This window comes from Chlorocebus sabaeus, chromosome 10 (assembly GCF_047675955.1).
Source record: "Chlorocebus sabaeus isolate Y175 chromosome 10, mChlSab1.0.hap1, whole genome shotgun sequence".
NCBI classification, from domain to species: domain Eukaryota; kingdom Metazoa; phylum Chordata; class Mammalia; order Primates; family Cercopithecidae; genus Chlorocebus; species Chlorocebus sabaeus.
The window spans coordinates 92,900,867-92,921,911 of NC_132913.1; the positions used below are offsets into that span (position 1 = coordinate 92,900,867).

The 21,045-nt window shown below is 38.0% G+C and overlaps 1 protein-coding gene across 5 annotated transcripts in view; it reads left to right on the forward strand.

The window, feature by feature from the left end:
* Positions 1-21,045, forward strand: part of PARD3B (par-3 family cell polarity regulator beta) — a 1,089,129-nt gene that overhangs the window by 891,999 nt on the left and 176,085 nt on the right. For all 5 annotated transcript variants that reach the window (XM_073019963.1, XM_073019966.1, XM_073019964.1 and 2 more), the window contains one exon: positions 15,091-15,393. In XM_073019963.1, coding sequence (XP_072876064.1) covers positions 15,091-15,393 — 303 coding nt within the window. The remainder of the gene's footprint in view (positions 1-15,090; positions 15,394-21,045) is intronic.

The window sequence follows — 21,045 nt, forward strand, 5'->3', positions numbered from 1 at the left end:
ACCTCTCTTTGGGGCTAATTTTCAAGGAAAGCTAAAAATGTTTACTAAGCATTTCTGAGAAACTTGTCCACATTATGAGAATACAAATTACAGGAACTCAGTGCATTAGCAATGGGAAAGGCTTAATGGGTCTGGGAAAGGTATAAATTTAGGGAAAATATACATTGTAATAGTTGGAGAGCCTTCAAGGGCAGTTTTCTTGAAATGGCAGTGTTTAGTAGCAATGGAAAGATACTAAAGGACCTTGCCATTTGGCATTGTAAAAAATGCAACTCATAGGTAGGAACTGCAAATCCCATTAGTTTAGAATATGAAATAGACTCGGTGTAAAAATACAAAACAAAACACACACACACACACATTTGATATGGGGAATGGGCTTGGTTCCAGGCCATGTAGGATATGGAAGTCTTTTCTGTTGTCATCCCACCTAGGCAAAGAACCAACTAACTTTTCAGTATTCTCTAGAATTAGAATGTTCTTGAGCCCACACCTCTCAGAAGCCTTCCAAACTCTATTGCCTTGACCTAATTTAATGAGCATTTAGGATTTAAAGAAAAGGAACATCAACATGCCCTTTGCTCCATGATCTTTGGCAAACCATGGACTATGTAAGCACAATATTCACATATTGGATTCTGCAAACCATGAAGAATTCACTGTGTTGTTTGTGTGTGCAAAGAGGAAAACATAAACAAAGAGTCAATTAATGACATTTTAAAAATTTGCATGTCAGTATTGTAGAATATCAAATTTACTGTACAGAAATAAATGTATTATTTATTTATTTATATCAAGAAAAGTGATAAATTATACCATCAATCTAGTTCCCTCACAATGTCAGATCTGGTTTAGGCTGACAAGAAAAATGGGCGGTACTGAAGGAGATCATTTAGAAAATATTATAGACACCCAGACAGGAATGAGGCAATGGTGAAAAATATTAATGCAGTTAAAATAGTTTTGTTGAAAAAGTGAAACATTGATCACAAAGATTGCATGTAACGTTGTATTGGCTGGTCAGTATAATAATTTTAATACTACTACTACTACCACTACTACTAAAAAACTCATATTGTTCCTGACCAGGTATAGCTTGCAGCTTTAAAACTGCATTGATAGGGAAAAGCTGAAGAAACTGAGCCTGTTCTCTGGAACAAAGGATAATTGTAGTGACCTAATTGTAGCTTCTATTACAAAAGCAGAAATGATAGCCAGACAAATTATCTCTGCTGTCAATAAAGAAAGCTGTACAGCAGGTAGTTTATAATCTCTTTTAATGATACTACTTCTTTTACCCCAGAGCTCTCCATGAAAAACCTTTTCTGACCTCGACTACCATTACCGCTATAGGGAGCAAACCTCCTCTTTACTCTCTATTCATCTCTGACTCTGTTGTTTGGGTTCATACCGTAGCAACAAAGAGAATTTCACTGCCTACAACTTCCTAGCTGGCCAAATCAGTTAGAACTATACTACTGTGGACACATTCTGCATGAGACAAAATAAATCAAGAAACAGTATGGAAAAGTAACAAAATGTTCCAAGGCTTTTGAGGAGTAGAAAATATGAAACACTAATCAATAATTGTTTAATGAATCATAAAAGGCAAATGAGAAAATCAGAAAATATAGATGCAACTTATACCACAGACAGAGTGCTAATATTGCTTCTATTCAAAGGTCTTTGAAAAATCGAGGGGGAAGATGGCCCGCAATCTGATAGTAAAATCAGCAAAAGATACGGACAGCTCACAGAAGAGGAAATGAAAATGGCCCTTAAGCATATGAAAAGATACTCAGCATCATATAATAAGAGATAGGCTAATTAAAACTTCACTGAAATATGACTTCTCACCTATGTTTATCAAATTTCCCAAAGTTCGACAATGCGCTCTGTTGATGAGACTGTAGAGGAACAGGCATCCTCTTACAGTGTAGGTGGCAATGCAAAATAAAAGAAATGTGGAAGGAAATTTGTCATAATCTAGAAAAAGTATATGTGTGTTTCTCTTTGACCCAGCAATCCTGCTTCTATGAATTCATCCCAAAGCCGCAGTGGTAACAATATGGACTGACGTTTGCACAAGATTTTCCATTATGACATTATTTGCAATAGCAAAAAATCAGAAATACCCAAATGTTTGCAAATGCATGACTCATTAAATAAGCAAAAGCGTGTCCACACAGTAGAATACTATGAAGCATTTAAAAAATGAGAAACATATCTAAAGAAATTGTAGTGTCTATAATTTCCTTTGCTAATATGGAATGTTCTTCTATTACTATGTGAAAAAGCAAAGTATAGAAAAATATGGACAGTATGTTACCTTTTGTGTAAGAAAGAAGGGATCTAAATATATAAACATGCTTGCTTTTTTAAAAGAACAAATATATTGCATGGGATGGAGAAGACAGAAATGAAAACTATATATTATAAGTATACTTTACTATATTTAAATTTGGAAAAATATGCCTTACATATAGCAAATTAAACAAAAAGGAAAAACAATCCTAAAAACTGAAAACAAACCAAAATGAATAACCTAACTGTGAAACAAATTGGTTGCATAGTTATTCAGGAAAAAGAATTACTTCAAGTGACATTGGAATACACATTTTGATTATACATATTTAGTGCAACGTATTCTAGCAAAAAAATAGAGCAATGAAGACATCTTAAACTTTAATAGTCAAACTGTTAGTAATTGCCGTGATCTGAATGTTTTTGTTCCCATCCCCCCAACTCTGTTCCCCACAGCAAATTCATATGTTGAAACCTAATCATCAGTGTGATAGTATTAGGAGGTGGGGCCTTTGGGAGGTGAAGTGCTCATGAATGGAATTAGTGTTCATATAAAAGTGGCCCCAGAGGCTGGGCATGTGGCTCACACCTGTAATCCTAGCACTTTGGGAGACCAAGGCAGGTTGATCGCTTGACCTCAGGAGTTTGAGACCATCCTGAGCAACATGGCAAAATCCCATTTCTACAGATAATTACGAAAATTAGCCAGATGATGTGCACCTGTAGTCCCAGCTACTCGTGGGGCTGAGATGGGAGGATCACTTGAGCCCAGGAGGCAGAAGTTACAGTGAGTAGAGATTTTGTAGTGGCACTCCTGCCTGGGTGACAGAGCCAGACTCTGTCACAAAAAATAAAATAAAATAAAAAGAGGCCCCAGAGAGCTGCCTCACCTCTTCTGCCATTTGAGAGACCCAGCAAGAAGTCAGCAATCCATCCTCGAAGAAGGCCCTCACCAGAACCCAACCATGTTGGCATCCTGTTCTCAGACTTCCCAGCCTCCAGAACTGTGAGAAATCCATTTCTATTATTTATTTATAAACCTTCCAGTCTATTTTGTTATAGCAGCTTGATGGGACTAAGACAATAATATTGATATTATAATCTTAAAACTATTTATGATAATAAAAATAATTATATGAGTGTTAAGAATCAAGATTTTTCATTTAAAGGAGGGAGGAATAAATACATGATATTAAAAATTTTAAAGTAAAAATTCTGTAATGTTAAATTTGAATCAGAAATATTAGTATAAACATATGGGGTTTTTTTCCCAAAAATATGTATTTCCTAACTCTATTCAGAGAAAAGGCTGAGAAATAATAGTAACCCAGTGTCAGTGAGCACTCCTAGGGCCCAGCTTGTGGTAGATATTATTCCCCACTAAAAACAAAGGGGTCCTTAGAGGAATGACTGCTTCCAAGTTAGAAACACAAGATACTCAACATAAACATGGAACTACTTGTTTGTCATAAAGCAAGGAAGCTATCAAAGGCTAAAGGGTTAAGCCAGAAGGATGAAAGAGCTCATACAATGCAGTCTCTTGACTAAATATGGACAACATGTGCAAGAAAAAGTATGAGGAATTCAATTGAATAAAAATCCTAAATATGTTATTACAAATGTGTATTATATATTATGGACTTACATAACCATAAGTTTATAATTATGTTCACCATCCTTTATTCCCCCAGAAATGTTCCTAACTACTCATTTGCCACCATTGGAAGTATCTAGGACTCTAACTCCTGACTCTGAAAATTAGCAACGAAAAAGAAATATTTAAGCATTTATTCAGATTTCCCTATACTAAGTACATCTCACTGTCATCAAAATGCCAAAATTGTTGAAAGATTTTCTTTGCAGAAGAATCCCTGCTAATAAATTTTTTTAAATGGCTTTCAAAAATGACCATTGTGCAACCCCTAATGAAATAATTAATTCAGTCAAAAATCATCAGTGAAAGAAATGATTAAATGAAAGATTGATAGGGGAACTTTACAGTGGAGACATCAGTTTGTCTCCTTAGCATTACTAAAGACAATCAGATATTTAGGATGGCTAAGACAGAGATGAAAGCTATATAACTATAGTTTGTTATGTTAAACTTAGAAAAATACACAGTTTTCCAAATTTTTGTGTATGACACAATTTGAAGCACATATGCTTCCTTTAAGGTTTTTATATTAGTTTCATAGGGCCGCTGTTTAACAGATTACCATAAACTTGGTGACTTTACAACAAATTTGTTCTCTTACTGTTCTGGAGACCAGAAGTCTGAAATCAAGGTGTCAGCAGAGTTGTTTATTTCAAGAGACTATGAGAGAGAATCTGTTCCATCTTCCTCTGTCCTAGCTTCCCTTGGCTGCCAGCAATCCTGGGTGTTTCTTAGCTTATAGACACATGGCTCCAATTTCTGCCTCTGCCTTCGCATTGCTTTCTCTGGCTCTTCTCTTCTGTTTATGTCTTCTCCTTTAAAAGAATATTTGTCATCAGATGTAGAGCCTATATGCATAATCCAAGACAATCTCACAACAACATCTTAAACTTAATTACATGTACAAAGACCCTGTATCCAAATAGGATTGCATCAACAGGTTCCAGATGGACATACAATTTCCCTTGATATATAAGTGAGGGCCCTGCAGAACTCACTTATATGAAAGGCCTGCCTTCCATATATGCAGGTTCCATATCCCACAAATACTGTATTTATCTGGGTTTAGTTGAAAGAAAGCTGTGTATAAGTGAACCCGTGCAGTTCAAACCCTGTTGTTCAAGGGTCAGCTGTCTGTTTTAGGGAGCCACCATTCAACCTACCACAGTACTCCTCCCCAAAAATGTTAAACCTGAATCTAACTAAGCCACCAGCTGCACTGTTCAATATGATAAACATTAGTCACATTGAAATTTAATTCGTTTAAATTTTAATTAAAATTTTGTACCTTAGTCATACTGGCCACATTTCAAGAGTTCAGTATCCTTGTGTAGCTAGCAACTGCTGTATTAGATAGCTTGGATATGGAAGATTTCCATTTCCATCATCACGGAAAATCCTGTTGGAAAGCACAGATCTAGAAGTTACTCTCCATAAACAAGATATTTGGGGGATGGAGGAATAAGTTAAATGATTTCACAGGAAAGGAAACAGAGAAATCCAGCACATGGGACCAACTACAGGAAGATCAACTTGGTTTCTGCAATAACCCAATGGCATGGAAAAAATAAAAAGCAAAAAGGGAAAAGAGTACAGTTCAGTACATTTAACGAGACTTAAGAGAACACCAACTTTAATGTACAGGCATTTTTACAACCTGATTCAAATAAATCATCTGGGAAAGACAGACATTTTTAAGGCATTTGGGAAAATTTGTTTATGGAGTAAGTATTAGATGACACCAAGGAATAATTGTTAATTTTTAGGTGAAATAATGGCATAATAAAACATTTGTGATATTTTGATATGCCTTTGGAAGTATGTAGAGGGATTTACTTTCAAAATACTTGGTAAAAAATTAATAGAAAAAATATTTAAAATATGACAGAATCTTGATAATATTTGTTTATTTATTTATTTTGAGACAGAGTCTTGCTCTGTTGCCCAGGCTGGAGTGCAATGGCACGATCTTGGCTCACTGCAACCTCCACTTTCCAGGTTCATTCTCGTGTCTCAGCCTCCCAAGTAGCTGGGATTACAGGCGTGTGCCACCACACCCTGCTAATTTTTGTATTTTTGGTAGAGATGGGGTTTCACCATGTTGGCCAGACTGATCTCGAACTCCTGACCTCAAGTGATCTGCCCATCTTCGCCTCCCAAAGTGCTGGGATTACAGGCATGAGACACCATGCCCGGCCTGAATCTTGATAATTATTGAATACAGAAATGAAAGGTATATGGGAGCTCATTGTGCTATTATCTTACTTTTGAATATCTGAAAGTTTTCATTATATCAATTTTTTTTTTTTTTTTGAGACAGAGTCTCGCACTGTTGCCCAGGCTTGAGTGCAGTGGCACTATCTCTGCTCACTGCAAGCTCCGCCTCCCAGGTTCTTGCCATTCTCCTGCCTCAGCCTCCCGAGTAGCTGGGACTACAGGCATCCGCCACCACACTCAGCTAATTTTTCGTATTTTTAGTAGAGATGGGGTTTCACCATGTTAGCCAGGATGGTCTTGATCTCCTGACCTCATGATCTGCCCACCTCGGCCTCCCAAAGTCCTGGGATTACAGGCGTGAGCCACCGCGCCTGGCCACATCAGTTTTTAAAATATGATCATGTTTAGATTATTTGTAATCTAACATAAATGAAAGAAACATTAATGTTGAAGACAAACACTTCAACAGAATTCAAGAATTCAATTCCTACCATTTAGTAAATGTTAGCTGTCAGGCAAAGTGTGCAACCTCTGTAATCTCAGCTTCCTCTTCTCTAAAGGTGAGACTTCTGTACGTCGTGAAAACTGTTATATAATCATGAGAAAATATATCATTAATATTATTGTTGGTGTCAGTTCATCTTTTTAGATAGCTGAGATACTGGACAGGATGGGCTCTTGCGTGTAGCAAAACTTTCCTATTTTGAGGCATTTGAAGAGCAGTCTTAATTACAGAATTTGGTTTTTAAACCAGTTTTATTTTTAGCTCATGGATCCAGTTGCTTCTTACCATCTCCAATGATACACCTGTATGGACAGCCACCACCTTCCCTCACCTGGCTTATTGTAATAACCCCCTAACTGTTCTCCACAGTTCTCCTCTCACCAAGAAATGCTCACCTTCGCTCTGTTCTCAAGAAAGCAGTCAGAGAGCCCTTCACCATGTAGGTCAGAGCCTATCACTTCACTATTCGGAACCTCTAGTTTGCTTCCCACCTCACTGAGAGTAAAAACCGAACTCTACCATGGACCTCAAGGCTCTGCTTGCCCTAAGTCCTTGCTTCCTCTCTGGCCTCCTCCAATTTCTCACTCCCTCACATTGGCCTCCTTGCTGTTTTTAGCACATGCCTGCCTCAGGGACTTTATATCTGCTGTCTCTCTACCTGGAACACTCTTCTCCAGTTATCTATATAGTTTAACTCTTTTCCTCTTCAAGCCTTTTATTTTATATTTTCAGTAGTGCCTTTCCTTTAAATAAATTTAGTGCCTTTAAATAAATGTAATTTATTTAAATTTTAATTAATTAAAATTTTGTACCTTAGTCATACTCGTCACACTTCAAGAGTTCAGTATCCATGTGTAGCTAGTAGCTGCTGTATTTAATAATACATATTTAATAATGTAAACTCCCCTTAAAAACTCCTACTGCCTCTTCCTGTTTCACTTTCCCCTTACTAAAAACATATTTTTTCATAAAGTACGAATCTGTAGGCCAGCCTTTGATGTTGATAATACAAATCATTCTTATTGATCCATAAATACATCCTCTAAAGACTAGACAGCTTGTTTTACCTCTATTACAAGTTTCTGCATTCATCATTCAAACAATTTTGGAAGTGTTTAGGTTGCTTGAGAAGGGGTGTGTTTGCTTAAGTAATTTAAATATTTTCCCAGCAATTTTATATACATATATATATAATTATAATTATATATAAAAGTAGTTATAACTACTTTTAGATAATGCATTTAAAAGAGAATTATATATAAATTTATAAATAATGAATCTAAATTTGTTAGTTTATAAAAGGTATAAATAGCATAATCAGCATTTTTGCCTTTTCTTTTTCTGTTTTCTTTTTAAATTGAGATATAGGCAGGGTGTGGTGGTTCATGCCTGTAATCCCAGCACTGGGGGAGGCTGAGGCAGGTGGATCACCTGAAGTCAGGAGTTCGAGACCAGCCTGGCCAATATGGTGAAACCCTGTCTCTACTAAAAGTACAAAAATTAGCTGGGCGTGGTGACAGGCACCTGTAATCCCAGCTGCACAGGAGGCCGAGACAGGAGAATCACCTGAACCCCGGCAGTGGAGGTTGCAGTGAGCCAAGATCACACCACTGCACTCCAGGTTGGGCGACAAGAGTGAGACTCCATCTCAAAAAAAAAAAAAAAAGGAAATTAAGGTATAATTTACATAAAGTGAAATGCTCGGATCTTAGTAAACAGAAGAATATTCTCTCTTCTCTTTTAATGAATGTATGTCAAGTTACAGAACATTTCTAGCACCCAAGGATGTTCCCTCATACTTTTTCCCATTCGTAGGTAAAAGCCTGATCTAGAATTGCTTACAAATGGAATTATATAGTAAATCCTTTTTTCTGTCCAACTTCTTTCACTAAGGATGATAATTTTATTAAGATTCATCCCTGCTGTTGGCTATTTTTGTAGTTTATTTCTTGTTATTGCTGATTTATCTTCTGTTGTGTGCATAAACCATAGTTTGATTATCCATTCTCCTAGTGATAAACAGCTCAATTATGTCTGCTTTTTGCTATGATGAATAAAGCTGCTACCGAACATTCTCCATGGATTTTTGGTAAACATATGTTGTCGTTTCTCTTCTCAATTCACCTGAGGTGAATCACTGAGTCATAACATCAGTGAAAGTCTAGTTTTGAAAGAACTCCTAGACCTTCTCCAAAGGGATTATGCCATTTTGTACTTCCACCAGCAGTGTATGAAAGTTCTGGATGCTCCATATCCTTTCCAACATTTGTTTTTGTCATTCTTTTACACTTTAGTAAGGACATCTCATTGTAGTTTTAATCTGCATTTCCCTGATGATGTATGATACATTTTTCATTTGCCTATTGGGCATTTCTAGTTCTTACTGAATTATAATTACTTGTTTATGTCTCCCTTGATAGTAAGTCAGAGACTGAGTATATTTTTTATTTCTAGTATGTAGTATAATGTCAGTAAAATATTGAATAAATTAATCTGTCAACCAAATATTAGCAGGAAGAACACTCACAGTGCACTCAAGGAGCTCGTAGTCTAGTTATGGAAGCAGAAGGTCTAGAATAAATCATCAAAGTTTTTACTTGGTTTTGTTTTCTACAAAGTGACATATAGCAGTTTCATATTAATAGAATATCCTGGATGTATGAGCTGAAGAGGAGATGAAGAGTTATTAAGATCATTGTGGAACAGTTTATGAATAAATTAAGTCCTTATGCCAGAGAAAACTAGAGTTAAATATTTGATTAATGAGACATGAGTAATATTAGGAAAAGCAGTTGATTTAGAGACCAAATAAAAGTACAGTGAACAATAATTTGAAGAAAATTGTCATAACTGAGTTGACAAAGGAGTCATGAGAAATCAGGTTTACAAGAAAAAAGATGCCTGTTGGTACAGGGTATTTAATGTTTTCAAAAACATTTTTATTCACTACAACTTGTAGTTGTTAGGAAATTTTTTATATTTTTAAAGTTTTTAAAATTTTCTTAGGGAGGGTGGGATGGGGGTAAGAGTTGAAAAACTACCTATTGAGCATTATGTTCACTATTTGCAGGATGGGCTCACTAAAAGCTGAAACTTTAGCATTCTGCAGTATACCCATGTAACAAACCTGCACATGTACCCCATGAATCGAAAATTCAGTTAAATTTATTTTTTTAATTATCTTAAAAATATAGAAAATGCACATAGCATGTAAGGTATAAAGGCTACCTCTCTAATTCCACTCTCTAGATGCAACCACTTAGGAATATTTTGTGTATTCTTCCAGACATTTTCTATGTATATGCACAGATATATATCATATAAATATTTATATGTATAGTACCCTCACCCTTACATACATCATCTTACTTCTTTTTAGTATAGGAATAGTATGACACTCTGTGTTACAGCTGCATAATACTTTTCTGTAGTCCCCTGTTAATGCATATTTAGACTGTTTCCCACCTTTTACTATTATAATAGCACTTTGCCTGTTTTTCTTTTTGATACCTGGGATCCTTTAATGATAATAAAGAAATTTATTCCATTTACATTTATTTTCATAACATACATTTGGTCAACTTCTGCTTTGTGGTTAAGCGTTTATTTTGTGTATTTCTCTCCTGCTGAAAATTTGGTTTTTAGTGGTTTCTTTGTAATTATATTTAATATATTCAAATCTCTGTTTCTAAATGTATCAATTTTAGACAGTAACTACTGATGCCTGCTTTATAAAATGAGAAAATGAAGAGGGGTGAAAATAAAGATAGGGTACTCTCTCCTAAATTACTTCCTTATTAACTTGTGATTTTCATTTTTTTAAATATATTTTATATTGTCAGAGTTTATAATATATACATTTTTTCTATAATTATTGTTCCCACAGATATTTAGTCTTAGTTTTGTATTTAAATGAATGTATTGCTTACCTCCAGACCTGCTATTCCACAGCTTCACCATTATCTTAGTCCATTTTTGCTGCTATAACAAAATCCTGAGACAAGGTAATTTAAAAAGAACAGAAATTTATTTTCTCATAGTTCAAGAGACCGAGAAGTCTAAGATCAAGGTGCCAGCAGGTTTAGTGTCTGGCGAGGCCCTGTTGCCCATAGATGGTGCTGCCTAGGTTTCCTCGGTTGGCAGAAGAACAGAACAATGGAAGGCAAAGAGAGACCTTAGCTAGTGCTCTGTAGCCTGTTTATAAGTTATTAATCTTTTCATGATGGCTTAGTCACTTCCCGAAAGGCTCCACCTCTTAATACTTACCACGATGGAGACTGTATTTCAACACATGAATTTTGGGAGATATTATGGCCGTACCAACCATGTTGAATTCTTCATTTTGATGCAGTTCTTAGTTTGCTGTTTTCCATTATTATTAAGTTTTTCAAGATGGGTCAATAAGTACCATATTCCCTCTGTGTTTTCAAATGTTTGAGAGTGTTTTTCTTTTATCTCTGTTTATGTTAGAGGTCAGCATGAGTTTGCCCGCATTTGTCGATTACTTGATTTTTCTCCTCCTTGAGACAGCACAATGCTTACTATATGCAATAAGCTCTAACATTTTCTTTTACTGTATTTAAGTATAACCATTAAATTTATATTATATGGAAGTTTTTTTAAATTTTTTTTTTAAAATCTGTGCTAAAATATAGTATTAAATAACATGGGCATAGTGATCTAAGGTTACCAGCAGCTTCAATTCTACATGATCTCTCAAAATACCCTTTTGACAGATTTGCTGGGTACTCTGCCCTGGGGTCTTGTTTTCTATGGTTTTCTGTTTTGGGAGAGCTAGTCTGAGATCAGCCTACTTCTTAGTGAAGTCACCTAGATTATCGGTCCTATTTTGATGAGTCTGGGTTTATATATCTCTGCTAATTCTGCCTATCAGATACAAAGCAGGTTCATACTTCTGTCTTCTCACTACTTCACCTCCGTGAAGTTTTTTTTTAAGGTAGGAGACCTGCTCAGGGGAAATATCTCTCTTCTATCTCTGCCTCTCCTCCATTCTGAAGCTGGACCCCCACAAAGAATTACCTTACAATTCCAGGGTCCTATTCCTATCCTTAGACTATATTAAAGTTTGTTGACTGTACCCCTCTAGACTCCCTCCTTATTTTCAGTGAAATGTGTACCTGACTGGAGATGCAGCCATATATCAACTGGTGGTGCACTCCACCTCTGGGACTGTGTCCAAATTTCATAGCAAGGCATGAGATTATGGTCGTTTTCTAATTCCACTGTAGATAGAATTTTCTTCCCAATTTCTCAAGTGTTTGTTCCTATAGAGTTTCAGGGAGGGAACTAGAGTCACTTACTTGACTTCATCATTTATTATCATCTCTCATTAGAGATTCTCAATCTGACAGATATGACAGAAATACTCTTTAAGGAAGATTATGCCAGAGTCTTTTAAGATATATATTAAAGTGGGATGAGGTGACATACCAAAAACTCTCAGAATAATCTAGGCCAGTACAGTCCAACAGAATGCTCTGCAATGACGGAATTAGTCTCTATTTGTGTTGTCCAATATAGTAGTTACTAGCCACATGTAGTTACTGCACACTTGAAATGTGGTTTGTGAAACTGAGAAATTGATTTGATATGAATTATTTCAAATTTAATTTTATAGGGCCACACTCAGCTAATGGCCATTATATTGGACAGTGCAGATCTGGGCAATATAAAAGCCTGAATATTCGACTGTGATGAAAGAAATGGAAATAAAAAAGGATATCCAAGAGATGTTAAGGAGAAAAGAAGCAGCAATGTTCCCATAGAGGAAAAGAGAAAGAGGAGATTTAAACAATTCAAAGGCAGTTTGCTCAGAAGAATGGGGAAACTGGTAGTACTGTCAAATAAAAAAGGGTATCTTTTGAAAAATCAATAATTTAACAGGTTGAGTTCCCAGTGGTAAGGAAACCTCTAAGTGGAAATGACTGTAAACAAGTAAAATTCTCACATGAATTGGGGGTGGGGGTGAGGGTCAGAGCTACCAAAAAAAAAATTTTCCTTGACACTTCTGTCTTGGTCTCTTCTGCCACCATACACTCCTTTTCAGAGATTGCCTTGTCCTCCTCAACGTGCAGGGACCCTGATATATGACATAATAATGATTGTTCAAAGAAATTACTATTTTACCTACTGAGTGGTTAATATGAAATCAGTTTCTGAAACACTCACTGGTGCAGAGTATCCAAGAGAAACGGTTTTGTTTTGGAAAGGAATACAAGATAAAATATTGCTTGGCATACACATAGTACTTTTCGTCTGAGATTCTCCACATACTCAGCAAGTTTAATTAATGAGAAAACCTCTGAGAAAGAGAAGTGATGAAATAAGGAACACAGATACCAGTGTTCTATTTCTGTGATTTTTAAAAATCAAGCTTAGTATTTTCTTCTTCCATTAATGCACACAAGTGTAGCCCCATGAGACAGCCATGAGATATTCATCTTTCTGCTGAATGATTTCTCTTGAAGGCATCTCACTTATAAGGGATAGCAACCACACAGAATCTTACCCACTAACTGTATTGATGTCCTTTGCTCTATTTGCAATGGAAATCCATCCCTATCATCAGGGTGCAGCAAGCATTCTCTGATAATCGAGTCTGCACTGTCTCTGGAAAGATTGTTTTGTTGCAGAATGGAGCAGGTTATCTTCTTTATCAAAAATTACTCAAAACAAACATCCATGAATCTAGGACTAACATGCATTGAAAGGGAATAGGCAAGGCCCCTTAACGGGTAGCCTACTGTGTAATCTTCCTTTCATCTTAATTCAGAATCCCTTGGAAATTCAAGTTGCCGTATGCAAAAATATAAATTCTTCTAATTACTTATGTGTAGGGCACAGGTTTGGCCTAATCAAAAGAGATATGCAATAATATATCCTGGCATTTATTTTCATCTGTTGTAACTTGAGGAGAGGTGCTGTGGTTTTGTTTTGGTTTTGGTTTTGGTCTCATGCCTTATTCTTTTTTGTTTTGTTTTTTGCGTTTTGCTTCCTAATTGAAATTGCCCAATTTCTTTTCTCCTCCTTACTCAAAAAAATAAAAAACGAAAATGCTGTTTGGCCAAAAGAGAAAAATACCTCAGAAAATCCTGGCTTCTGAAGATTTTTACAAAGGGTTTGATGTTTTGCAAAATAAAGCTAGCTTCCATGTGCAAAACAGCTGTTTTTGTTTGAATGGGGGAAGATACTGATGGGTTTCAGTTGTTGCTTTTTAACTCATCCAGGCCTTCTGTATGTCTCCAGTCATATAGAGATCATTCACTTCTAGCCCACAGCCCTCTTATATTCTCTGGGCCCAGGACATTAAGTTTGTCCCATCTTTTCTTGACTTTCTTTAGCCACCTGAGCCAGCATTGTCTTATCTCTCCTCTTGTACACGGTGCCCCTTGTTTGTCCAGTGACAAGGTTTACACTCTTTTCTCATTAGTGCTGAAGACCTCCTCACACCACCAAGATCACCATTGTCCAGTAAGAGGCCATAGTGACCTTTCCATTTTAATACATTACTGAGAATTTAGGGGAGCTGATCTAACACTTTCCAGATTAAATGTCAAATTCTCAAAATTCAGATGGATTTGGAATCCACCTAAGTATATTTTTCTGCTTCCATTCCCACTAGACTGCACAGTGGCACTGATTAGCACTAGCATTTTGTAATATCACTTAAGGCTTTAGCACTGTGGAGTTCTGCCAGTAATGGTGTTTAATTCACTTATATGTGCCAATTCATCTCTGTCAGGAACCTATTAATTTCTTCACTATTTTACTCTGTCCCTAGCCCCTATATAATGAGACACAGTAATCCCCATTTGTATAACCAAAAAACTCAGAGTCTCTTATAAATTATCCCTGATCCCACTGCTTTTAGTGACCAGAAAGCCTCTGTATTTCTTTTTCATATTTAAATCAATTTTCATAAGTTATTTTCTTTAGAAGAATGCACTGGAACTCTAGGCCACTAAATTAGTGAAGTCATAGAAAAACTGCAGGATTTTGATGGGTTTGTTAACATACATCCCTGTCCCAAGAAAGACTTCTATAATATCGAACCAAAGATGCACTCTTCCCACAAGCGCATGCTCTCTATGGGGAGGGAATGTGAATGAAAATCAGTCTTTGAAGCTACTATCAGCCTAGTCATCAGTGGGCAAGATATCAAAGTACCCATAGCATTGCTATCAAAATAAAGACCCTGTAACAAATAAAGATCAGATATATAAAATTAATCCTCTTATGCTGTTGGCATTTCTGCATGCTGTGATCTTGAGTAAACGGGAGAATGACAGCTAAGTGACGAGGAAGAGTTAACATAAATTCAAGAGAGTATTTCATTGTATTATCATATGAAACTCACGTACATCTTTGCTACCTGTTCTGTATTTTTCAGGATTGGAGCAAAACATCAGGAGCTAAGGGAAAAGCAGGCAAGAGGTCTTCTTGATTTTGCTACTGGTGCAATTGGATCAGTATACGATATGGATGATGATGAAATGGACCCCAATTATGCCAGAGTGAACCACTTTCGGGAACCATGCACATCAGCAAATGTCTTTAGATCTCCATCTCCCCCTCGAGCTGGACCATTTGGTTACCCTCGGGATGGCCGTCCACTGTCTCCAGAAAGAGACCACTTAGAGGGTCTCTATGCCAAGGTCAACAAGCCGTACCATCCACTGGCTCCAGCTGACAGGTAATAAACTTAGTGATAGATAAATATAGCTTTAATTTAGTATGTTTCAAATCATCTCTACTGCTGAAACCGATAAAAAATATCTCCTTCAATCGATGAAAACTGGAATGACTCAGTACCCTAGACAAGTGCCATCCTTTCACCAACCTGTAAGATATCCACCATCAAAAATAAAACCATAGCCAATTGTAAGGTGGCATGAATGAATAGTAGTAGCAGAGTTCATGATGCAACAGGGAGCCATTTTTGAAGGAATATTGTGACAGACATCTCATGATGAAAACTTTGAACAAATATTGTCCTTTCTCCTAAGAGACCAAATGTAAAAGATTTATTCAGGAAGACGGCATGGCACATGGAGGTGGAGAGTCAGAAAAGAGAGAATGATAGCTTCCAAGTAGGTGTAATTGAAGTGGGAATTACAGATAGCTGCCGAGGAGCAGGGGCCTTTGAAAAGTAAGATGGGGATTTTGTACTCAAGGGAAAGGTGACCCTGTATAGATATTCATGGATGATCAGAGGTAGAAAAAGAGATAATCTTGGCAATAGGAGTTTGATGAAGTAGAGAAAGATAAGAGGTGACAAGGCCACGGATCTTTAGGTTTAGCAGCTAAGGAGAGGGATAATAGGACCATCTGTCAGTACAATTGAAGTAGGTAGAGAACAAGATGTTTTCAACCCCACCTCCTGCCAAAAGTAAAATGTTTCATGTCTTGAAAGATTGATGTAAGAGAGTTTTAGTCAATATACATTGTTAGGTGACCCTTAGAATTACACATGCAAGGAATGAGTTGACTGATCTTGGACTAATCTGACTAGCTTGACGAGGGAGGAGGTGGGGTAGAAGGGTAGCAGGCACAGAGAGCTCTCTTTCTACATGAAGAAAAGACTTGTTTTCCGGACTTCTTAGGGTTCTGACAACCACCCAGTCCCTATTAGTAACCAGCCTTTGTGTGATAGCATGATATATTGCGTATGTTTACCATTTACATTTCCCCAGCTGGGTGATATTATGCACTTTCAATTAGGTTGGGGAGAGGAAGGGAAATCATGGCATTTTTATGCAGACTGTAAAGTGTAGCTTCACAAGACTGATTACCTTTCAGAGCCTTTCCAATAACCAAGTGGGAAGGAAGGAGCAATTTTTAATCCTTACTGTCAGGCTTCCAGGTTGATAATATTAAAGAAAGATGGTCAAGTTTTTCTTTGGGACAAAATGAAAATATAAATTTTTATGACTGTGATATAGCCATAATAACTAAACTGCTAATTCAAAGAATTGATTAAGAGTTGGATTTTTCTCCCCAACCTTCATAGTGGATTGAATTTTATCATATAAATAATAACACCAGGCATGAGTCTCTTCTGGCCCAAGCCATAGTCAATCTTACCTTCCCTAAATTAGATAGGTCTTCATAACAATCCTCTTTGCATATTCCACAGCTAGAATCCCAACACAGAGGGACTGTTTATAGGAACCTCCCAAGCCAGTATTTTCCAATGCTAATTCCATGGAAATAAATATGAGGCATTTTATTTAAAAAAAAGATTCACAAGTCAAATATGTATGGGGAATTCTAGGAATTCTAGGGTAAGCCACAAGGAACAGGTTTTCTTTCTTTTTTTTTTTTTTTTTTTTTTCGAGACAGAGTCTCACTTTATCGACCAGGCTGGAGTACAGTGGTGTGATCTTGGCTTACTGCAACCTCCTCCGCCCCCTAGGTTCAAGCGATTCTCCTGCTCCACCCTCCCAAGTGAGTAGCTGGGATTATGGACACCTGCAACCATGCCCAGCTAATTTTTGAATTTTTAGTAGAGACGGAGTTTCACCATCTTGGCCAGGCTGGTCTTGAACTCCTAACCTCGTGATCCACCCACCTCGGCATCCCAAAGTTCTGGGATTTGAGGCATGAGCCACCGGGCTCGGTCGGAATAGGTTTTCTTATTGCCGTCTTCTTATGCCCAATATGCTGACACGCATTCTGAATTTCTAAGAGGACTCATCCAATAACCAGCACGCATTATCCCCCAAATTTTTGTCACCTAAAGCATATGTTTCCCCTAGATCTTTGCAACACTATTTAGGAAAGTATATACTAACTAGTTTTCATCTATGTAGATGTGACCAGAAAATAAACTTCTTACGATAATCTTAACTGCAGCCGCTATAAAATGATATCAAGAAAAAAATAATTGTTGACTGCCCAGTCCAGATATATGTGTAAAAGAGTCTTACTTTTGGCTCTGACCCCCTTATATTAAAAGTGATCTAAAGCTGCTTTCAGTAGAGTTGAGACTGCTGTCCTATTTTTGGATAGCAGAATTATACTCAGAATTATCTTTATCCTGCTCTTATATTTAATTACACTTAAAGACTGCCCTGCTCCTTGTTGTTCAAGTCTTCAAGCAAGCTGATTTTGTCCTGGTACTTAGTAAGCATTCAATAATGTTAGCTATTATCATCATCATTGTTACTATTATTATTACTCTCCTTTTTCAGTGAAATTCTGAACTTCCCTGATATGCCTGTGCCCAGATAAGTCTAAGAAGAGTTGCTATGGCAGTTTCCCTAGTAGTATCCATAAGCAGGAACCTACTAATTCTAAACCTACCATATGTACTATTAGAGGGCAATGCCATTCACCCATTCATCTTTTCAGTCCTTAACTCATTTAGTAAGTATGTATTTGACACCTAATGTGTTCTAACTACTGTAGAAAGCTTTAGGGAAGATAGAGAGATGATTAAGAAACAGTCCCAGGCCAGAGGAGGTCATAATCTAGTGAGTAGAGGACCAACACATGTAGAAATGGATCATTGCAATGTCTTGTGAATAGAAGGAAAAGAAGTTTTTCTTTTCTAACTCTGCCTAGGCTAGTCAGGAAAGTCCTCCAAACAGAGGTGATATTTGAACTGGCTCTAGAAGGGTAAGACGGGAGCAATTGCAGTAGGAGAATTGTTTTCTGTGCAGAATAATTAAGCATGTACAAGGGCAAAGTGGCCCGAAAGAGCAGGCCTGTAGGGGAGCTAAGAAGCACCCGGACACAGAGTGTGGATGGGAAGGAAAGTGACAGGAAAAAGGTTGCAAAGCAGGCTCGGGTCAGTTTGTGATTTAATGGGTTGTATCTTAGGCTGCTACTTATTGATTGATAGTGGCTGTCCAGAAATCTGTGTTAACGAAGGTTCTGAGGCAAGGCACAGTATAATCCCGGCACTTTTGGGAGTCTGGGGTAAGGGGGAATTACTTGAGGCCAGGAGTTGGAAGCCAGGAGTTGGAGACCAGCCTGAGCAATATAGCAAGACCCCATCTCTACACAATGTTTTCTTTTCTTTTCTTTTTTTTTTTTGAGTCTCACTCTGTCACCCAGGCTGGAGTGCAGTGGCATGTTGTCAGCTCACTGCAACCTTCACCTCAGGGTTCAAGCAATTCTCGTGTCTCCACTCCCAAGTAGCTGGGACTACAGGCACGAGCCACCACCCTGACTCATTTTTTGTATTTTTAGTAGAGATGTGGTTTTGCCATGTTGACCATGCTGGTCTCAAACTCCTGACTTCAGGTGATCTGCCCACCTCGGCTTCCCAAAATGCTGGGATTACAGACGTGAGCCACCACGCCCAGCCTCTACAAAAGTTTTTTTTTTTAATTATCCAGTTGTGGTGGTATGCAACTGTAGTCCAACCTACTCAGGAAGCTGAGGTGGGAGGATGGCTTGAGCCCAGAAGTCCAAGGCTGTAGTGACCTGTTGACTATACCACTGCACTCCACCCTGGGTGACAGAGAAAGATCCTGTCTTAAAAGAAAAAAAGAAGGGTTCTGAAGTTATGCCTGAATAGGGGTTATTTTTTCTGGACTCTAGAATGATGAGTGGTAGCAAGCGTGTAAGGGGTTTTGATGTATTTGCCAATCAGTGGACAATGGGAGCCACTAAAGTGTCATAATTGGGGAATGAGCTGATGGATTTGTGTTTTGAGAAAACAGCTCTTCCAGCTTGATGGCAGACAAAGAAGAACATGGTTAGACTAAGAGACAAAGTTAGAGATGATTACAGTAGTAAATGAGGACAGGAGCTTGTCCTCATTTGACTCCTCATTTGAGGAGGGGTGTTGGAGACAGGAGAGTATAAGAAGCAGCCCAAAACCTTAGCTTAAAACAAAGACAAAGATGTTTCGCAGATATCACAGACATGAGGCTTTCAAATGCTTCAGAGAGCTCAGTGGAATAAGGACTAAAAAGAGCGCTTTAGATTTGGCCACTAAAAGGTCATCAGTTAATTTAGAGAGAACAATTTTAGTAGCTAAGTAGGACCAGAGGGAGAATTACAATGAGAAGAGAATTGATTAAGAGGTGAGAACTTAAAGAGTGAGCTCTTGGTGACAGAGAACAGTTATAGAATGGAAAAGCTGCAGCTTTGAAGTTCCTTCTGTGACAGTATTTCAGAGCTAACAAGAGAATTCAGAGACTGTCTAGAGTGACCTTCTCATATGATTATTGCAGAAACTGAGGCCCAGAGAAGTTGAGTGACTTGCCCAAGATCACACAGCATGGAATCAGGACTTTATTCTAGATCTCTCTGTTCTACAGTCTTCTTTTCCCTACCCCACACTATGATATAGACCCACACTCTCATTTCCTGCTTGAGGAATGTATTAGTCCATTCTTGCACTGCTATAATAAGATACCTGTGACTGGGTAATTTACAAAGAAAAGAGGTTTGATTGGCTCACAGTTCTGCAGGCTGTCCAGGAAGCATGATGCTGGCATCAGCTCAGCTTCTTGGGAGGCCTCCAGAAACTTTCTGTCGTGACAGAAGGCAAAGGGGAAGCAGGCAGTTCTTACATGGCAGGAGCAGGAGCAAGACAGAGAGGAGGGAGGTGCTACACACTTCTAAATGGCCAGATCTCACGAGAACTCACTCACTATTACAAAAACCGTACCAATGGGGAAATCCACCCCCATGATCAAATCACCTCCCACCAGGCCCCACCTCCAACATTGGGGATTACAATTAGACATGAAATTTAGGCAGGAACACAGATCCAACCATATTAAGGAAATTAGTACCTGGACAAGTAAAGAAGCATCCATCTGGGCTCCCAACATGTAATGGCAGATTAAATCATGGGTTTGGGGATAAAGCTGATATGGGTCCAGTCCACTTCCAAATACTCCTGCGTGAGCTGCATGACTTATCCATGATGCCATTTTTTTATTTTCATGCATATAATTCAACAAATACTTACTGAGTCTCCACTAAGGGCCAGGGCCTGAGTTCAGTACTGAACTCACCAGGGAACTGGGAGGAAGATGATTATGCCGCGTTCATTATGGAGATTAGGATCCAATGGCAATGCGAAGACCTAAACATGCAGTGGAACAGAGTGTGGAAAGTGCAACTGAAGAGTAACTGCAGGGTACCGTCTGGGGCCAGGCAGCAAAGGTGAAAATAGAGGGGAGAGGAAGCATGATGTGTTAGGGGGACTGAAAGACTCTCAGTAAAATAGAAACCTGGTGGGAGAGGTAAATGGAAAGAGAGAACATGGGATGGCCTCAGAGCTGACCAAAGGCAGGGGAGAGAGGTTGGCCAGCCTTGCTGAAGAGTTTGGACTCCATCCTGAGGGAGACGGGGCAGGGTTTGGGTTGGGGAAGAGACT